Below are 19,222 nucleotides of genomic sequence, written 5' to 3' on the forward strand. Positions count from 1 at the left end.
AGAGTTCAGTTCTTGAGTATGAGACCATTTGCTGACTGAGTGTGTACAACAAATGCTTTACACTGTCCTCTGATACTGCCTTACTGCTCGACCAAGCTACCACTTTAGCGAGTAAGCTTATATCTAACTTTAGCCTCTGCCAAACCTCTGGAGACTGCGCACACTGTACCTATTTGGGGACGCTATATACAGAGCCACTTTCTTACAACACTCAGTCAGCAAATTAATTCACACACTCAAGGACTGGACTCTAGGCCAATTGTTTTTGTATAAAAAAAGATATACTGTTATTTTATTAGAACCAAGCAAGCCTGATACAGGTAAGCATTCAATTCTTTTCAGTAATAAGTTACTTGTTGTCAACAGTTTTAAAAAGCAACGAAGATTGTACTTGATTTGATTTACAGGGGATGCAGTAGGTTGTAATACTTAGTAAATGCAGTACATTGAAATGAATGGCTTTTTAAAGTAAATGGATGTAAAATTACTTTTGCGTTACTTTTGTAATCCAATGCTGGACTCCTAGGTTCAGCACTGGGACACTTACTTAAAACAGGTAAGTAATTACGTATTTGTAGTTTGTACGATTTTTAAAGAATATTCTTGTTTTTCAAAAGTTGACACGTGGAAACTTTCACAAAAAACCACCAATGTTATCCTATGGAATGAAATTCAATTCACAGGTAAGTTACTTCTAAGTTACTTTTCTTACTCAGTGCTGGACACCTAGGTTCAGCACTGGGACCTTTCCTGCAAACAGTTGAGAAAATTTGGTTAGGTTATATGTACGATTTTTAAAGAATATTCTTAGTTTTCAAAAGTTGACACTTAGAAACTTATTGGGAGAAAAAGTTTCAATGTTATCCTACGAGGAAAATCAAGTTATCGGTTTCGAGGTAAGTATTCGGTCTTTGGCGTTAGGGTTCTGGGGCAAGACTCAGGGGTCCACCCGGGGTCAGTGATGCACTGTTGCACCCCCAGTGGCACTAGGGCGGCCGGGTGCAGAGTGTTGAGGCCCAATGTTAGCCAATGGAGGATAGGGGGGCTTCGGTTGGTGGCTGCAGTCAAGCAGGCCACGGGGTAGTGAGAGCAAAGCTCCAAGGGTTTGTGTCAGGGCAAATGGTGAACCAAGTAGGCACAAAAAGTGCACCCTCATTGGCACGGGGGCGGCCGGGTGCAGAGTGCTGTTGTGGCGTTTCAATGGGGATTTTCGGTTTTGGTTTTCAGCTGCTGGCTAGGTCCAGGAAGACTTCTGGGAGGAACCAACAACTGGGCAGGTAAGTTGGAGGGCTCGGGGACGTAGGTGCACCTCAGGTTCTTTTCTCCAGGGCGGAGGGCGGCTGGATGCAGCGGTGTCTTTTGGGGTCGGATATCACCTTACCAGGCCACTCGCAGTTTTGGGGGGGGGGTCCCTGTGCAGAGGCTGCAGGCGTCGTCGGGGAGTCCTGGAGGGGTCAACCCACGGTGGACTCAGACTTGGGAGCACTGGGGGACCTCGCTGGGACCGGTGGGCCACTCGAACTCGGGCCGTAGGAGGCGGGCGCAGTGGTAGTTCCAGGCGTCGTGTTTCTTTGTCCTCAGCAGGCTCAGTTTTCTGAGTTTCTTTTGAACAGGGCTGCTGTTCACAGGAGAACCGGTCTTTGTTTAAGGTAGTCAGTCCTCCCAGGGGTTCTGGAGGTCGCTAGCTGCACAACAAGATTTTTGGCGCGGGATCTCTAGAAACTGCAGACGGGCCGGTAGGGCTGGGGCCAAGTCAGTTCTCTGCAGTCTCCTCTGCTGGGCGTTTTCTTTCGTCCTTTTTAGGTCTCGCCTACGCAGCGCGCATAAAAAGACCTTTTGTAATCGATTCGCTTTTGAGGCCAAAAACGTGCACGTGTTGCATTGCTTTCAATGGCAACGCGTTCACGTTTGGTGATTCCCTTGCGGGAGCGAGCAGTGCCATATGGCAGCAATTATCGCTCTCACTACCGCAAGGTAAAGTCCCTGCTCTCGGCCGCACTCTCCCACCCCTTCCCACTAGTTTTTTTAAAGGGGGCAGTGGAGAGCGAAGTGACAAAAAGGCAATAGGCCGTTCAGCACACAATATTCGCGATCGAAACGTCAGCGTCCAGGTTGTAACCGTGGGATTTTCAGCCTTAGTCTAGTGCTCGCGCACTTCTCTCGTAGGTTGTTCGGTGACTGAGGCCCGTGCACGTGGCACACCCATGTTTTCATGATTCACATTTGTGTTTCGTGAAAGCTGCGCCGCATGTCTTTTTCTGGTTCAAATACAACCACTGGGCGGCGATAGAGACAACTTTGGATTTTCTTCAGCCAAAAACACTTCTTTCATAGATAAAGCTGAAAGAGCATATTTAACCCGTGGCTTCAGCAGAGCATTACTATACATGTGAGCTGCTCTGTTGTACGGGTGTTAAATATCGAAATGGAGCGAATGGCTGAGCACAACTACATATTAAATGTTTATGAATGTGATCTGCCTTGTTATTAATGATTTAACTAAGTGAACTGTCGAAAATACAATGGAAACCAGAGACCACAACGGTCTGTCTTGTCGGACCCAAAAGAGAGGAGGCTCATGGCTTTAGCAGCAAACGTCCCTCACCTCTATGGCTACCATCCACCCCATGACATCAGGACGCTGTGCTTCCGTCCTATGTTGCTCTGATGCAAATCGCCCTCAGATGTGTTATTCCCATTGGTTCAATGGAGACACATGACATAGGTGGTTACTGACAGATATAGGCACCAGGTAAAAACAGGCATCTGCCCACCTTCCTTTTGGAAGTCCAGAGCACTTATTTTTCCAAGGTCCATGCCAAAGGAGTTCATCCAGTCCAGGTTTTTTACATTCTGGGACTTGAAGTCCTATTTAACCTATTACAAAATGTGTTCGACAAGTATCAGAGTGTTCCTCGTATGGTTTGATGGTGTACACCTGATGCGACCTCTTGGTGAGGTGATGAACGGTACCCTTGAAGTGTGTCTGTGTAGTGTTTGTTACAGCTGAAGTGCCAATCTTTGTAAAGCAAGCTAAGAATGTAGGTGGAACGAACATGTTGGTAAAACTAGTAAAGATGGAAAGGTGAACACAAATAACAGGGAGAGCAACTGCACCAACAAAGTGCCTGCCTGGTGGGTTACTGGAAGAACAAGTCTTCGGAAAATGCCTACTCTCGCCCCTACCTGGCAACAGAGGCAAGTGCGAACATCCAGCTTGCCTTTTGGTGCAAGGGAGACGGCCAACATAGCAAGTTTGCAGGGGTGCAGGATGCAGCAGCATAGCAGAATCAATGGATTCCACTGCTCTTGGAATCCCAGCAAAGAAAACCGTGTTGGTGCCAGCTGAAGATATCATTAACAGCCTCTCCTGACAGGTTCCTCCTCTTGAAAGATTCTTCCTTGGTTACCTGCTTGCAGCAGGCCTTCCAAGAACCTCTAGTGACCTGACTGCAGCTGCTGCTCAGGAGTCTTTCTAGTTTTAAATGGGATGGTGCCACTTCCCATCAGGGCTACTAAACACCTTAACTACTGCAGCTTTAATGGGCTCCGTGGCAACCTTTTCCAGTTCTTTTGGGGCCATCTTGGCCTTGTTTTTATATTGAAACCATGCTTGAGGGAGAGAACCACTCCAGAATCGGTGCAATGATTTTTGGCACTCCTGGCAAAATATTTTGCAGTGGAAGCTTTCCGCATTCAATTTGAAACTGCGTCTATCTGGGCTTTCTTTGTTATTTGGCACCATCTAGTGTTGGTGTCCTAATATTCCACACAAACCACACTTTTAGGTCTCCCTAACCCTCTCTGCCTTTTATGCCCCTCGTTACGCTCATGAACAATGTGGGACTCGACTGTTTAACTCGCTGACTAAAATTTGGGGCATTATCAAAGCTCGTCACTGTTTCTTTTATCCACCAGTCCAGTCATGGCCCATCAGGATTATAGCTGAACTCTGTGGCTTTGAAGTTAGGCAAAAACTGTTTCTCCCTTTTCAAATTCGAAATATTTCTAATTGGTTAAATTTCACTACTTACGAAGCAAGTAGTCGCTGGTCTTTATTGGATAATTCAAATTGTTCATGTCTATCTTTGTGTGTAATTTACTGAGGTGCTGGAACTAAAAGTAGGAATTAACTAAAAGTAGGAATTAACTGAATGTCGCTCAAACCTGTTTAAATCGATCAGGGTGGCTCGTTGACTTACATGTTTGAGCCAATATTTACTCTGATCGGCAGATCTGACTAACGCAGACTTCCATCCTTCCGAGCGCTGAAGTAGCCAGAAAAAATAAATACCCCTCACTTGGACACGCATCCTGTATAACTGCGTGTAAGAAAGTGGGTTTCTGTTGCAGTAACCCCCCCCCTTTTTTGCCTGATAACTGATGCACTTTTCCTTGTTGTGCCCAGGGCTCCTACCAATCAGGTGCCCAGGGCCTGTGTTCCTTGCCTAACAGCCAAAACCCAATTGGCATCTCTGGTCACCTGTCAGCCCCTGGTATATGGTACCCTAGGTGCCCAGGACCTGGTGACCAGAGAAGGCCCTTAAGGGCAGCAGCACTTATTGTGCCACCATTAGAGGCCCTGTACCCAGACACACACAGCCTTTGCAGGCTGAGAGTCTGGGTGCATAACAAAACAAAGTCGACATGGCACACATCCCTGTGTGCCATGCCCACAACACACTGCCCTGGCATACCTCAGTCACCCCTCTAGCTGGGTGCCCTATGCCAGAGGTGTGGGCACAGGTGCATGAGCCCAGTGATTCTACAGTACCCAGATACATTCCTGGGAACTAAGTGCAGTGCTGCCATTAAGAGTATATGGTGCTGGGTGGTCGTCAACACGAACTCCACAGCACCATGATTGCTACACTGAAGACTGAGAAGTTTGATATCAAACTTCTCAGCCCAGTAAACCCACACTGATGCCAGTGTGGGATTTACTGTAAGATGCACGACAGAGGGCATCTTAGAGATGCCCCCTGAACCTAACCTACACTCCACATCTCGTCTGAGGGGCTGCCTTGGCTACCATACAGCAGACAGGTTGCTGGACCCCTGGGTAGAGAGCCATCTGCTCTCCTGGGCCTGCAACAATGCACATCCTGGGTGAGGTGCGAAGTCTCCTCCCCCAGGATGGGCAGGGGAAGCTTCAAAGGCATTCCGCCTTTGTGAGCTTCTCCAGGCTACTTGCTGTACCAGCAACTAGCCCCTACCGATTCTCAACCCCCTCCCTGGCGGGAAGACTGGCCAGAAACCCCAAGGAAGGACAAGGGATGTGCCAGCCTCTGCCAACCCCATCCCTCAGGTGGGGAAGGCGAGGTGAAGCACGTCCCCAGGCTCTCGCCATCTTGAAGATGGGAAGCCCTGCCCAATCAGGATTAGGCTACTGCCCCCCTCCCACAGGAGAAAGGCAGGATAGGGGGATGTACCCACCCCAGGGCAGGGACCCAGTGGTCCCTGCCCCTTACCTACCTGTAACGCCCCTACATTTATTATGGGGCACCCTGAACCTTCCTTGCTCAGATCCAGATTCAACAACAAGCAAGAAGATCAAGAAACCAGAAGACCCGCCGCACAGCTAACAAAAGGACGACATCAACTGACTTGGCCCCAGCCCTACCGGCCTATTGATCCTTGAACCTGCTCCTGTGGAACTCCGGCACCTTCAGTGGTCAGCAACCTCAAAATCGCCGGAGGACCTGACCACCTTGAGACTCTACCAAGACTGGGACTCCCACGAGCAGTGGCTCTGCTCAAAGCAAATTGCTAACCCCTGGCATGAGCCCGGAACCGCGAACCCTGCACCCGCCAAGCCTGGCCTGTGCCGGAGTAAAAGACCCTGAGGACGTCCCCCCGGCGACTGTGGCCCCGAATCCGGCACCCAAGGACTCCCCTTGACGCTCCTGACGCCTGCAGCCTCAGAACCAGGTACCCCCCCCCCCCAACCCTCCCCCCTCCAACCCCCCCCCCCTCCCCCAACCGCGATCAACAGAGGGTAAGATTTCCCAACATCAAAAGGCACCCTTGCACTCTGCGACCCACTGTGCCCAACTCCTGGGTACCTACCTATCCTCCAACTACCCAACTTACCTCTCGAAGTGGTGGTGGCACCTGAAGAATCTTCGTCTCCGTGCTTGCAGCCTTTGTTCGATCCGGAGCTTTCCCATTGAGCGCCCGAAGGCTCAAAAGCACCCTGCACCCAGCCGCCCGAGTGGCCCTGGCAGTGTAACCTCTACACCTATCTACTTCCCCATTTGCCCTGAGCAAGTGACCAGGAGCCCAGCTCCCACAGCCGCGTGGTCGTCAGCAGCCACCAACTAAGGCCCCCCTGCCTCCCATAGGATAACATTGGGCCTAACTCACTCTGCACCCGGCAGCCCCTGTGCCGCTGAGGGTGTAACAACTGTACCTATCTGACCCTGGGAGACCCCCCCCCCCCCCCCCCCCCCGAGTCTGTGCCCAGAACCTTAACTCTGCCAGTCGAGTACTTACCCAAAAGCCGATAACCCAATTTTCCTCCATAGGGTAACATAGAAGAAATTTCAGGAGAAACCAGTCAAAGTGTGGAGTTTCTAAAACTTAAAATATTCACCAAAAATCAACCGAGTATCGAAAACTAAAATACTCACCTGCTATTAGGAGAGATCCCAGTGCTGGATCTTGGTGCCCAGCACTGACCTTGAAAAATATTCACAATCGTACTTACCAGTAACCCAATTTTCTTCCATAGGAAATCATTGCCTGTTTTTCTGTGAAATTTCTTTTAAGTGTCGATTTTTGCAAACTTCAAATATTCTTTAAAAATCGTACCAACTGTGAAAGCGTAATTACTTTCCCAGTTTTAGATAGATGTTCCAGTACTGAGCCTAGGAGCCCAGCACTGGATTACAAAAGTAACGAGAACATACTTTACCTGTAACTTGAATTTTCTTCCATAGGGAACCATTGATTGTTTTTCTATGAAATTTCTTCTGTGTCCATTTTGCAAACTTATAAATATTCCTTAAAAATCGCCTGTATAACTTAAACACAGTTTCTCAGCTGCTTACAGGTGGTACACTAGTGCTGGATCTAGGATCCAACACTGACCTAGAAAAAGTAACCATAACCCCACTTACCTGCTAAGTGAATTTCCTTCCATAGGAGAACATTGGTAATTTAATCAGAAAAAGCTTCAAGTGTCAACTTTTAAAATATCAAAATATTGCTTAAAAATCACAACAGTAACTAAAACTAATTTACTCACTTGTTTCCAAGGACTGTCCCAGGACTGAATCTAGGATCCAGTCCTGGAGTTAGAAAAGTAATCTTGAAAGTAATCAATTGCATATAACTTAAAATTCCCATTGAGCTCAATGTATTATTGTGTTTCAAATTGTGTTGCCTATTGCAACAAACTAACTATTAACTGCACAAGTCAATGGCCTATTGCACTAAAGCATCTCATTCTGAAAAAGTATATTTTAATACCTATTGTTGGTTCTAAAATAAAACAAACATTTTTATATAAACCATTGGTCTAGAGTTCAGTTATTGAGTGTGTGAGATCATTTGCTGAGTGTGTACAACAAATGCTTTACACTGTCCTCTGATACTGCCTTACTGCTCGACCAAGCTACCACTTTAGAGAGTAAGGTTATATCTAACTTTAGCCTCTACCAAACCTCTGGGGACTGTGGACTCTGTACACACTGTACCTATTTGGGAACAATATATACAGAGCCACTTTCTCACACTGCGAGCGAGGCTGTTTCTCCCTAAAAGGGCTATCCTTTTTATATTTTCTATCATTTCTCTTCACTCCCTTCTAGTAGCACTCCCTTCCTCTAATCTCCCTCTTTTCATCTCTCCTATCCCTTGCCTTGTCTGCCATCTCATTTTGTCTCTTCCCTCTTCCATTTACACCCCTTCCATCCTCCTTGTCTTACCTGTTTCTTTTCACTGCTCACCCGTCTGCCTCCTTCATATTTACTAGTACCCCTTCTCTCATCTCCCCCTGCTTGTTTTGCCCAGTTTCTCACTTCCAATCACACATTTGTCCCCCCCCCCCCCATCTCTCATCCATCTTTCTATTCCATTTTTCTCTTCCCCTTTCTCGCTTGAAACGCCTCTTCCCATTTGTCTTCCTCTCCATCACACCCCTCCATTTGGACCGGTTTTTTCCTCTCATCCCGCTGCTTTCCTTTTTCTCTCCCTTCCTTCTGGACAATTGAAATAACAATAAATGTGTTTATGCCAGAGAGGTACCCCTGATTTGTGACATGTGTTCACAAATTTGGACTGCAAATAATGCTGTTGGTAAAATAGAAGACAATTAGACAAAATATTGACAAGTTTGATATTTTTCCTCCATAAAGGGCAAGAGTAATAAAAATAGGAAACATGAACAAGCATTGGCATAGCCAATAGGTCTCGCCTTTGGGTCCTTATAAGTGTTTAGCCATGCAACAGTTGATGTTGTTGCACCAAGGATATTGTGCTGCATAACTAAATACTTATAAGGTCCCAAAAGCGAGACCTATTGGCTATGCCAATGCCTGTTCTTAGGTTGCGGGAATCTCCTTTCTTGGTTCAGGGCTGCCCCCTAAATACTGAATTTAGGGGGTCTTGAGGTCAGTAGCCAATGGGCTACTGACCGTAGGGTGACTACACCCTTGGTGTGCTCACCCCACGTGGGGGAGTGAGCACAATCCCTAGTCCTGATTGGGGAGTGCCTGCCATCTGCAAGATGGTGAGCACTGGAGTGTGGGCTTCACCTCGCCTCACCCACCTGAGGGGTGCAGTTGGCAGAGGTGGGCACACCTCCTGGGCTTGCTAGTTTTTCCCGCTCGTCTTTCAGCCGAAAGGGAGGGGAGACAGGAAGGGGGCCTGCTCCTGCTAGCAGGAGAGGCTGAGGGTCGCATTACAAAGGCTGCCAGGCCTTTGAAGCTCCCCTGCTACAGATGGCTCTTCCAGGCCTGGGGGAGGTGTGAACACCTACGCCCAGGAAAGGCTTTGTTTCTGGGCTCAGGGAGCATAGGCTCCCACCCTAGGAGTCCAGAAACATGTCCCGTGGTGGCAGGCTGGTGTGTACCGGTCAGGGAACCCACCAGAGGCTGGTCGTTTTGCAGGGGGCATCTCTGAGATGCCCTCTGTGTGCATTTTTCATTAAGTCACACGCTGGCATCAGTGTGGGTTTAATGGGCTGAGAAGTTTGATACCCAACTTCTCAGTTTTCAGTGTAGCCATTATGGTGCTGTGGAGTTCGTAATGACAAGCTCCCAGCACCATATACTGTTAATGGCAGCACTGCACTTACAGTGCCTAAGAATTGGCTTAGACACTGTATGGGTACAGGGCTCATGCACATGTACCCTCACTGCTGACATAGGGCACCCAGCTAGAGGGGTGACTGACCTATGCCAGTGCAGTGGGTTGTAGGCATGGCACACAGGGATGAGTGCCATGTCGACTCTGCAGGCTGCATGTTTTGGTGCAGAACAAAGTAAAGGCAGTATGTGTGTAAATGTACAGGGCCTCTAAGGGTGGCACAGTAAGTGCTGCAACCCTTAGAGGTCTTCCCTGGTCACAGTGCCCTGGGTACCTATGGTACCATTTACCAGGGGCTGACCTGTAGCCAGAGATGCCAATTGGGTTAGTTTTGGGGAAAGAACACAGGCCCTGGGAACCTGATTGGCAGGGACCCAGGGCACACCAAGAAAAAGTCCATCAGTAGTCTGGCAAAAAGTGGGGTGGTTACTGAAACAGAAACCCACTTTCCTACAACAGGCTCTTGCATAAGCAGTAGCATTGGAATCGATTGGAGAGTTGGCTGCTGGGAGAACTAAGAAGCACTCCATAAAGGTTTCCAGTGGATATGGCTGATTCTGCACCACAGATCACTTAAATATGTAAACCTTACGCAAGGGTTTCCTTGGTGCCTGCTTAACTGGATTTCAAGGTTCTCTGTAGGGTTGCTTTTATTTTTGTTGTTTGGTAGCATAACCCTTGAGGTCAGATAGGACAATACGGAAACTTTGGTCTGGGAGAATGAGTCACACAAGAGCCTGTAAAAATATTAAATCCAACCCGTTGAGAAAATTCTATGCACCTAAATGCTATCAAGGGTTGTAATTCCATCTCAGCCTTTTCTTTTTTTTTTGAAAGATGACGCTGTGGACACCACTTCTGTTCATATTCATGCAAACAGGAGGTCTTTCATTCTAATCTTCCGGGACAGAGCCTGCAAAGGCTGTCTCTTACACTACTCTGGTGCTGTCCCAAGGAAAGTCCCCATAGCCAGCTGATGGAAAGAATATGCCTACTCTTATGGGGATTTCACACTACCAGATGTGGATATTAGGAAGATAAATTGAGTGCAGTAAAACTCTTTTGCAACACTTGCAATCCCTACGTGAAATACTAAAAATGTGTTAAAGCTCGTTCGTAGCACTCCTAGTGAGAAGTTACTTATAGTATTGGATACTTTGGTCACCCTTGAACTAAAATTTCCCCTAAACTCCTGCAATTTGGCAGTAACTTATATGTAATTCTCTGAATCAAATGTTTGGAAAGGATCCTGTTGTCCTTTCTTCCCTTGCAGGATAAAAAGAAAATCAGTAAAAAAAAAGGCACAATTGTGCACTTTGAAGTTAAAAAGGTGGATTTGGATAGCCAAAAGGACTCTGGTACATGCTCTCTATACTAAAGCCTGTGGGCCAAGCCCCTGATTAGAGATGTTGACATGCAAATGGGTGAACCTGAATGCAGGAAATTTAATAAGAATCATACCACTCTCAATAGAGTGGTAAACATCTATTAGTATTCCTGGGGGACAGAAGGAGATGGTCACCCCGTTACAGACAGAGGAGAAAGATTTCATACCGCACTAGAAGATGAACTGAGAAAACCGAGTTTGTCAATCACTCAACAGTAAATGTGGCCCGGAACCAATGAATTATCGGCATAGTTAATAGCTTTGAAGTGGCTTCCTGGAATGATGCTGGTGTATTGAACAACCCTGATAACATTGTTTTTTTTACATGGTTTAAGGGCAGGCGTGAATTGCATTCAGGAAAACTGGTGTTCAAAAAACTAAAAGCTCGAAGGGTAGTTGTAGGGCTTGGAGGGATCTTGCCTGGGGCTGTATAGCCATTCTTTTAAGTAATAACTTTAGCTGGAGCTACAGTAGTTTTTCTGATCCCTCAAATCTATTTCAAGCTATAAAAATCTCTCCATTGTAGGGTAAGATTGTGGGTGATTTGTTTTATTGGTAAATGCATCTATTTCTAACGATCCCTTGTGTAATTCTTTTCTACCTGCTCTGATACACCAGTTTCCAGCCATTATGATTTGATGGCTACAGAACGGTGTGTCATTTGCAGGAAAATAATGCAGGTATTTCCCATATCCAGTACCTTCCACTGAAAACGTTTAGCCTGCTCTGAGCAGGTGAAAACAGTCTATGGCGTCTGTGGCAAAACCAAACAGTGCTCCCACATCCGCTAATCCCAGATGCAGTAACGCCATGCCATTCAGAATAGCCCAACCCGAATGATCCTGCCCACAGAAATAAATATTGGCGTTTCTGTAGCTTCTAACAGTTCTAACCTTTTAACATCTCTAATCAAGGTCCGTGTATTTACAAAAAATGATATAAACTATCGGTTGAGCAAAAACCCTATATGTGACAGTTAAGATTTCTTTTTAAACTGCCATGACATCTTTCAATTAGCACAGTCTGGCCAGTCGCTTCCTTGCACCAACCAGCTAGGCTTAAACATGACTAAGTAGTATGCATCCCAGTGCAGTAGGTGACAATACCCTGGGTTAAGACAAGGTTATTTACTTGTGCCTGCAGTTCTGCATTGTTGGAATCTTCTCTGAAGTTATAAACGCTTGAATAACTACATGCGGCACGCGTGGACCCCGGATTACTTTTCCATGTGTATACATTTTCTATGAATAAAAACACAGGGTGTCAGTGCCCATATGATGAAGCACCCTTCAGAGTCTTAGTGGAGGTGTATGTAGGCTTTAAGACTGAAAACACATTTATTTCTAGCCTCCATTGCAGCATCTTAGTTGGAAAAGAAAATAGGGGGTGGGGGGGTTCGAAAGTGTACAGCAGAAGAATCACCTTAGCCTGGTAGGCCTATACTATAATCTGTGAAAAGGGTATTTTGTCCCTGCAACAATCCAGGACCTTCCCCTGCCCATGATTCACTATTCTAGCAGTGACCTCACAGAACCCTTTCTTTTTTAAGGAAAAAATATATCATGAGTAATTGGCAGTCTCAAGCCCTACCCGCCTGAGAGGGCAGCAGGTGGTTCATTTATGTCTTGACTATTCCTATAATGCAGAACCATTATAAGAAAACCTTTCTTCTGCATCATAGGTTCTTCATTCAAGGTCAAATGCTTGAATAGAGTAGTAATCTACATTAAATCATATAAAAGATGGCAGGCATCAAGATAACAAGTATGGGTAACCGAGTTTCTGGTTGTAAAGAGATGTGTCACTTGAACAGGTTTTAAGTGTTTCCTGACACAACCTCACATCCCCTTGAGTGTCTAAATCTAGACAAAAATGTCTACTGAATGTGTATACTCACGTCCAATGAGTTTGGCAGCTAGTTGATAACCAGTACAGCTTGCTATCCACTTATCTGATTAGAAGATGGTAAACCTTGCTCCAGAGCTTATATTCACAAAGAGCTATTTAGCCTTTTTAGGTCCTTGGTTTTATCTAGATAGAAACGAAATACCCTTCTAGTGACTAAGGAATAAAGAGAATGCTCTATTGCAGTGGATGGATTGGGAGAGAATTTGGGAAGTGTAATAATTTGGTTAATATCAAAATCAGAAAATCCTCATGAAGGAATTAAGAATGTGTGCTCATCACTACCCTATTCGAATGAAATACTGGGTGGGCTCTATAGTAGTTAAGGCCTGTGATTGGCTCAATCTCGAGGCAGAGGTGAAGGCCACTAGAAAAGCTGCTTTCCATTAAAGATGCTGTAATTTAGTCTTGCGGGTCGGCTCAAAAAGAAGGTCCGTTCATTTTGATAAAACAAGATTCAACTCATGGAGAAGGCTGCTTGACTAACGTAAAGACTTTCCCAGAGTCCTAAAAAACCCTCAACATCGATTTTGAACAAACACCTGGTTCAGAGATTTTCTGTATGTTATAATCGCTACTAAATGAACCTTTAGCTATGAAAATTACAGTTTGGACGGAGCTAAATGCAGCAGACAGCGAACAATGTTATCTTTAAATGAAATTAGATCCTGTCATTCTGGATCGGGGTACAAAACATTTTTATTTCATAGAATACCATGCTCTTGTGCAAGGGCGTTTTGCCTTAGAAAAGTTTAATAAAAACTCAAATGTCCACCTCCATCGTCTGACCTCAAAAGCCATGCAAGGAAGTTCGACAATGTTAGGTTTGAATTTTTAATTAGCTGGGCGGACAAGGGAGTATCCTGGACGGCCTGTGTGAGAAGTTGGCCTGATGTATGATGTCACTAGTTATAGTGTACACCTTATATCAGTCCAAATACCCTTATGGTGATTGGTTGTAAAGTCAACCTTATAGACCAGCTATCCTAGTGGTAGCATGGACAAGAGCAGTGTTAGGCTAAACTCTGAATGGCATGTGAAGCCAGCTGTGATACCATATATAATCCCTTGAATACCAAATGAAAGGACACCACAACAGATATATATATAAAATAAAGTGTATTTATTCTAAGCAAACCCTCAGCACTCTTTATGAGATTAGAGGTAAGTACAACACAGTCTTATTTATGCATACATTAAGTCACACAGGTAAGTAATACAGTTAGGCCCTAGGGGCCACGCAAACCATATACTAAGTAAGTGGTATAAGAACCACTGTCACGGAAATAGAGTAGGCCTAGGCCTAGGGAATCGCTGGGGCTACACTACACTAGCGTTAGTTAGGAAGTGGGAGGCCCACGGGATTCGTGTGCAGAGTGGAAACACTCACGCGTAATGCGTAAAAGTCAATAGTAATAGTACAGTTTAGAAAACGGTAGATTTAGGACACTTCCGGAGTAGCTAGGAAGTTGAGACTTGAAAACTAGACACTAGGATAGTCACTATCCTGATGAGCACCGGAGTACCCAAGTTACCTAGCCCACAGGCTGCGGGTGCATAGGGGTGAAGATGCGTCGTTTTCGTCGTCGACTCCTATGGATGCCTGAAGAAAGATGCTGACAGGCAGTCAGGGAAGAGTGTCCGGTGGATCCCAAGGCTGGGATCAAGAAGAGAAGAAACCTGCAAGCAGAAGGGACAGAGTCAAGGTCACTAGCCAGTGACCACGTGGAACCAGGAAGGAACCAGGCGATGTCGTGAAGAGTTGCAGGTGAAGGTGAAGCTTGTCGCTGCAGCCAGGAGGACCAGGAAGCGTCGAGGACGACCAGGACCAGGAGGCGAGCTGTCCCACGAAGGCTCTTGCTGTCGGCGGCGTCGAAGTTGGACTAGGACTCACCAAGCCTTGACAAGCGGAACCCACGAAGAACAAAGGACTTGCTTCTGGTGCAGACCAGGAAGGTCTGGGGGGGTGCTTCTTTGCAGAGAAGCGGGAGCCAGTCTGGAGGAGCCAAACCAGCGCAGAAGATTTCAGGGTGCGTCGTCACAGAGGCCACTAGCCAGCGGGCAAGCAACCGGACAGACGCGGCAAGCAGGAAAATGCTGAAGGGCCCCACGCAGGACTCGTGGAGTGTGGGGGGCTGATCTTCGGTGCAGATGGTGCTTGGGGTTGGGGCTTCTCAATCCCCGGTGCACAACTTCGAGGGTGCCTCAGAAGCTGCGCTGTAAGTTACTAGCCACTTTTCCCAGGTAGCCGGTCCCACGTCGCTCGTCGCCTCCACGGATCCCAGCTCTGCTGCAGATGTGGATGAGGGTCGGAGAAGTCTGGAAGTCAAGGCTCTGGTCGGGCTCTGCAGTCGGTTCCTCGTAGAACGGTCGCAAAGCAAAGGGTAGTCTCTTGATGGTGCCTGTTTGCACAGGGTAGCCACTCCTTGGCTACAAGGGAGATTCTTCAGTCTTCTTCTTTCGTCGAATGTCGAAGGTCCAGAGTTTCTGTTCAGTTTTGCAGGTTCAGGATAATCCAAAGTCTTGAGGCCCAACTCCCACTCTTATACTAATCTGGGGGGCTGGGATACCTGCTAGGTCACGCCTTATGGGTGGGACCTGGGAGGGGGTGGTTACACCCACTTCCCTTTGTCCAGTTTCGCACCAGAGCTGGGGCTGGAGTGCCCCAGCGCCGGTTTGAACTGGACTATGCAAGGAACACCTTGTGTGCCCCAGGCATGTCTCATTCCTTTCAGCCCACCCTGCCCCAATACACTAAAGGCTGTCTGGGGAGGTGCTAGCACCTCCCCAAGCAGGAAACCTATTGTCCAGGCCTCCCTGGCTGGGATCACTCCTAGCTGCAGGAGGTCAGACTTGTGTCGTGGCAGCAGCATCCATTTTGTGATGCTGAGGCTTTGGTCAGAGGCTAACAGTTGAAGTATGATTTTAACATGTCTTTCCCTCTAGAAGGGGGGGAATAATATTCTCATGTCCAGAAATGGCATGGGGGTATTATTCCCTAGTGTTAGACACCTTACACGACATGTTTTGATAAAGCCAAACCATAATTACCATAACCGTCTAAGATTATAAGGCACTTTAAGAGTATATGGTAGGCTATATCATAGAACAGCTATAAGGACAAGGTTCCGAAAGCTGCAGACAGGCTCAGCTCATGCTAGAGCACCATCTCACATGTTACCCAGCACTCTGCCTCCAGGATTGTCAAGGCCTGCCATAGGAGTGACTGATAGGTACACATGTGTCTATATGTAAGTTAGGTATAGGAATACTACACCTAAGCAAGGGGTGATTACACGACCTTGCCCCAGCTGAGTGATCAGCCAGTTGTGTCAAAATGGAAGGCCAGGCCAGGGGTGGCATAATACATGCTGCAGCCCCTGGTAGGCCTAGGGTACACCTATGCCCTGGGTACCTAGGGTACACTGTACAGGGGCCAATAAGGTGATCCTATCCAAATGGGTTATGCACCTAAAGTACATAGTATTAATTTAGAGAGAGAACAGCAGGGCTGTGGGTCTGATTAGCAGGCCCACAGCCTCATCTAAGTCGAAAACCAGTAAAGCAAAAGCAAAAAGTGGGGGTGAACATAGAAAGCAGACCCTACTCTCCTACAGCCTGACAGACAACTGAAGATCTGGATACCACCATTGCCTCACCTGATCTGGGGTGATCACAATTATTTTGTCTAGGGACACCCAATTTCATGATTTTAGAGGGGATTAAAGGTATGAAAGGAAAGGCGTATAAAAAAAAAAAACACCTGACCAGTTTGTTAAAAGGTCATAAAAAATGAAATTGCTTCGTGAGGTAACTGCCAGTACACTGTATCATGGGTAAGCCTTATGGAATCTTAAAGGAACAGGATACCTTTATCATAGCTTTCAATATAGGCCTATTAAGCTACATTTATTTTTTCATGTAATACACTTTCAAAGCCATTTTTGCTGCAAGATCCTGTAATGCATGTTTTTTCAGTCTTAAAGGCTCCATTCAGGAAAGAATTTCACCTCAGAAAGGTTGCTGAACGGTACTGTTAATCACAAACATATGGATACTATAATAATAATAATAATAAATAATAATAATAAAGGAGTTTGTAAAGCGCCTGGTTACACTAACTAGTGTGTCCCCGCGCTGCGGCCTAGTGAGGCAGCCCGATATGTGATAAGGAGCCAGGAGAGACAGAGAAAGGGCGCTTATGGCTGGAATAGCCAAGCCTTCCCTTTTTTCCGTAACTTGCTTTCGGATTGTTCCATCCGCAGTTCCAAGGGGAATGCGTTCCATTGTTTAGCTGCTAGGTAGTGGAAGGATCGGCCCCCCATTCTACCACCGTGTTTACATTATATGAAAATGTGTTCTGTGGCCCATGCATGTAGCGCAGAATTAGTAAAATATGTCAACTATCAATAAATATCCTACAATGAAGATGCTTGGATGCAGTCACCTGTGTACCCTTCTTTGGGTTCTGTGGCACTCATCTTGAGCTCTGAAGCAATTGTCAGGCAGGTAACGGTCAAATGTCAGAACATTTCCTTTGGTTTGCTTCAAGGACCTAATGCAAGTACTTACTTCAGCAAGAACTATGTGTGTCGTAAAACCTAGCACATTTAGCAATGTCAAAAACTGACATTTACACCTCAGTTAGTTTATATTTCATATTGCGCTTGAATATCACAGACGCAAGTGAATCAACTTAACTTGCCAAAGCGTATACTGTTGGTTTCCTTGGTCTACAGGAATCCCATTGCACTGCTCTCCTGTAACGGAACACTGTACAACAGTTTAAAGATAAAAAAAACTAAACACTGCTCACCTTCTCAAAATCCGCCAGCGATCGGTTCTTACTCGCCTGCGCCACACACTTCAATGCTTCTGTCTGAAAGAGAAGAGATATTACTATTTCTTTACTCACAACTGCCATTTATTTTCAAAGCAAGCCCATTTTGTCTACTCTGATTAAACATAACACCAGAACAAAATCCCATAAATAATTTATCTAAGCAAATTATTACCAGGTGTGATGTAACAGCTGGTTTGTCACATTTTGTTTAGTGACTACATTTTACTCCACCCTGCACTGAATCAGATATATATTATATTGGAGCTGGTAATCCCTATTAGAAGTCTGTCTCTAATTATCTTAATACAGTTGTCTTCTGGCGTCTCGTTAGCAGTAAAAAGAAATGATGCTGCTTTTCAAAAATAATGTTGGAACAGTTAAGTGAATGCCAGTTGACAAGGTAAAAGAAGTCAGAGCAGAATTACAACTCAGCAGCAGTTTAAACAAAGAAAATGAGTAATGAACTAGTAGTTCTAATCGGTTTTTCTAAAATTAACGTGATCAGCAGAAGCAAAACCTTTTGAGGACTTTGACTCAGATTTTCGAGAGTCTGTCTCGGGTTTTCGAGGCCCTTTCGGGGGTTTTGAACTCGACGATTCTCTTACCTCATCAGGCGTTTTCTTATCGGTCTCTGCGACCGTGAAGACGTCGGGTCCTTCGGCGATGTTGTCCTCATCGTCGGTGGAGAGGCCCAGATCGTAAAGCGACGGGGCCTTACCCTTGCCTTCCATGCTGAAGTTAGCTCTTCTCTGGCGTTCTCTCACTCGGAGCGTCTTCGGCGCGAAAGCTGAACAGGCGTTGCAGTCCTTGCTCGGGTGGTCGATCGGTAGGCAAAGGTTGCAGACCGGATGCTGGTCCTTCTGCGCAAACTTGTGGTGGCAGTTAGGGCAGAATGTTAATGGTGTCTTGTCCATTGCGCTCAGAGCCTCTGAGTGCGCATCCTCGAAGGGCGTCGAAGAAAATTCCTGGGAATTCTTCCTTTTTCGCGTCCCGGATGTAATTTATTCCTCTCTGTTATCTCAGCTGTTCTGTCTCGACGAAACTCGCGTTTTCTCCTTCTTCCTTCGATTGAAATCCTGGAGCTTCTCGATGACGATCCAGACCCAACGGCGGAAAAAAGAATCTGAAGATGGTGCCCCAAAGGTGGGACTTCCGCAGTAAGCACGACAACGTCACGAGAGGTGCACCAAATGGTGGGACGTCGACGCCCACCTGGGCTACAAAAAAAAACAAAAGAAAGACTACGAATCCGGACCCAACGACCAGATCGCGGAATAATGCACAGCATAGTGAATTCAGAAAGATTCACGCTGCAAAAATCGAATTCTCTGCATGCTTTTTGGTAGGCCTAATTTTACACTATAGATTCTACTTTTAATCTTCATGTCTGCCAACATACTTCCACATGAGCAAAATGCCAAGCAATTAAGTGTTTTGTTGAAAGGGTGATAGTTTATTCATCTGTTATAAGGAGTAAAACCCTCTGCTGCATGGTAAAATAATATTTCAAGGCACCTCAGTTTGATAAGCTTATAAAGGAACCATCCCTTCTGCCTTGTTACTTAATACAGTCACTGGGCTACTTTATGACTTGCAATATATGGAACAAAGTACTCCGAGCGTAAAGTGATTGAGGAGCTTTGTGCCCAGAGAGGAAAAAGGCCAAAGGCAGAGTTCCTCTTTAACTTTATGGAACTAGACTCATGAAATCTGTTCCAACTTTCAAATCCACAACTTGCAAACTGCTGCAACAAACCACCAATGACAGTGGGCCA

General features: G+C 46.1%; 1 protein-coding gene across 4 annotated transcripts in view; it reads right to left on the bottom strand.

Annotated features, from left to right (window-relative positions):
• LOC146871121 (26S proteasome non-ATPase regulatory subunit 11) overlaps window positions 1–19,222 on the bottom strand; it is a 922,247-nt gene that overhangs the window by 533,615 nt on the left and 369,410 nt on the right. For all 4 annotated transcript variants that reach the window (XR_014980477.1, XM_085650288.1, XM_085650291.1 and 1 more), the window contains one exon: window positions 17,421–17,483. Coding sequence is in view for 3 of the 4 variants with exons in the window: in XM_085650288.1 (XP_085506414.1) it covers window positions 17,421–17,483 (63 nt within the window). In the remaining variant the exon portion in view is untranslated. The remainder of the gene's footprint in view (window positions 1–17,420; window positions 17,484–19,222) is intronic.

This window comes from Triturus cristatus, chromosome 1_1 (assembly GCF_964204655.1).
Source record: "Triturus cristatus chromosome 1_1, aTriCri1.1, whole genome shotgun sequence".
Classification (NCBI taxonomy): domain Eukaryota; kingdom Metazoa; phylum Chordata; class Amphibia; order Caudata; family Salamandridae; genus Triturus; species Triturus cristatus.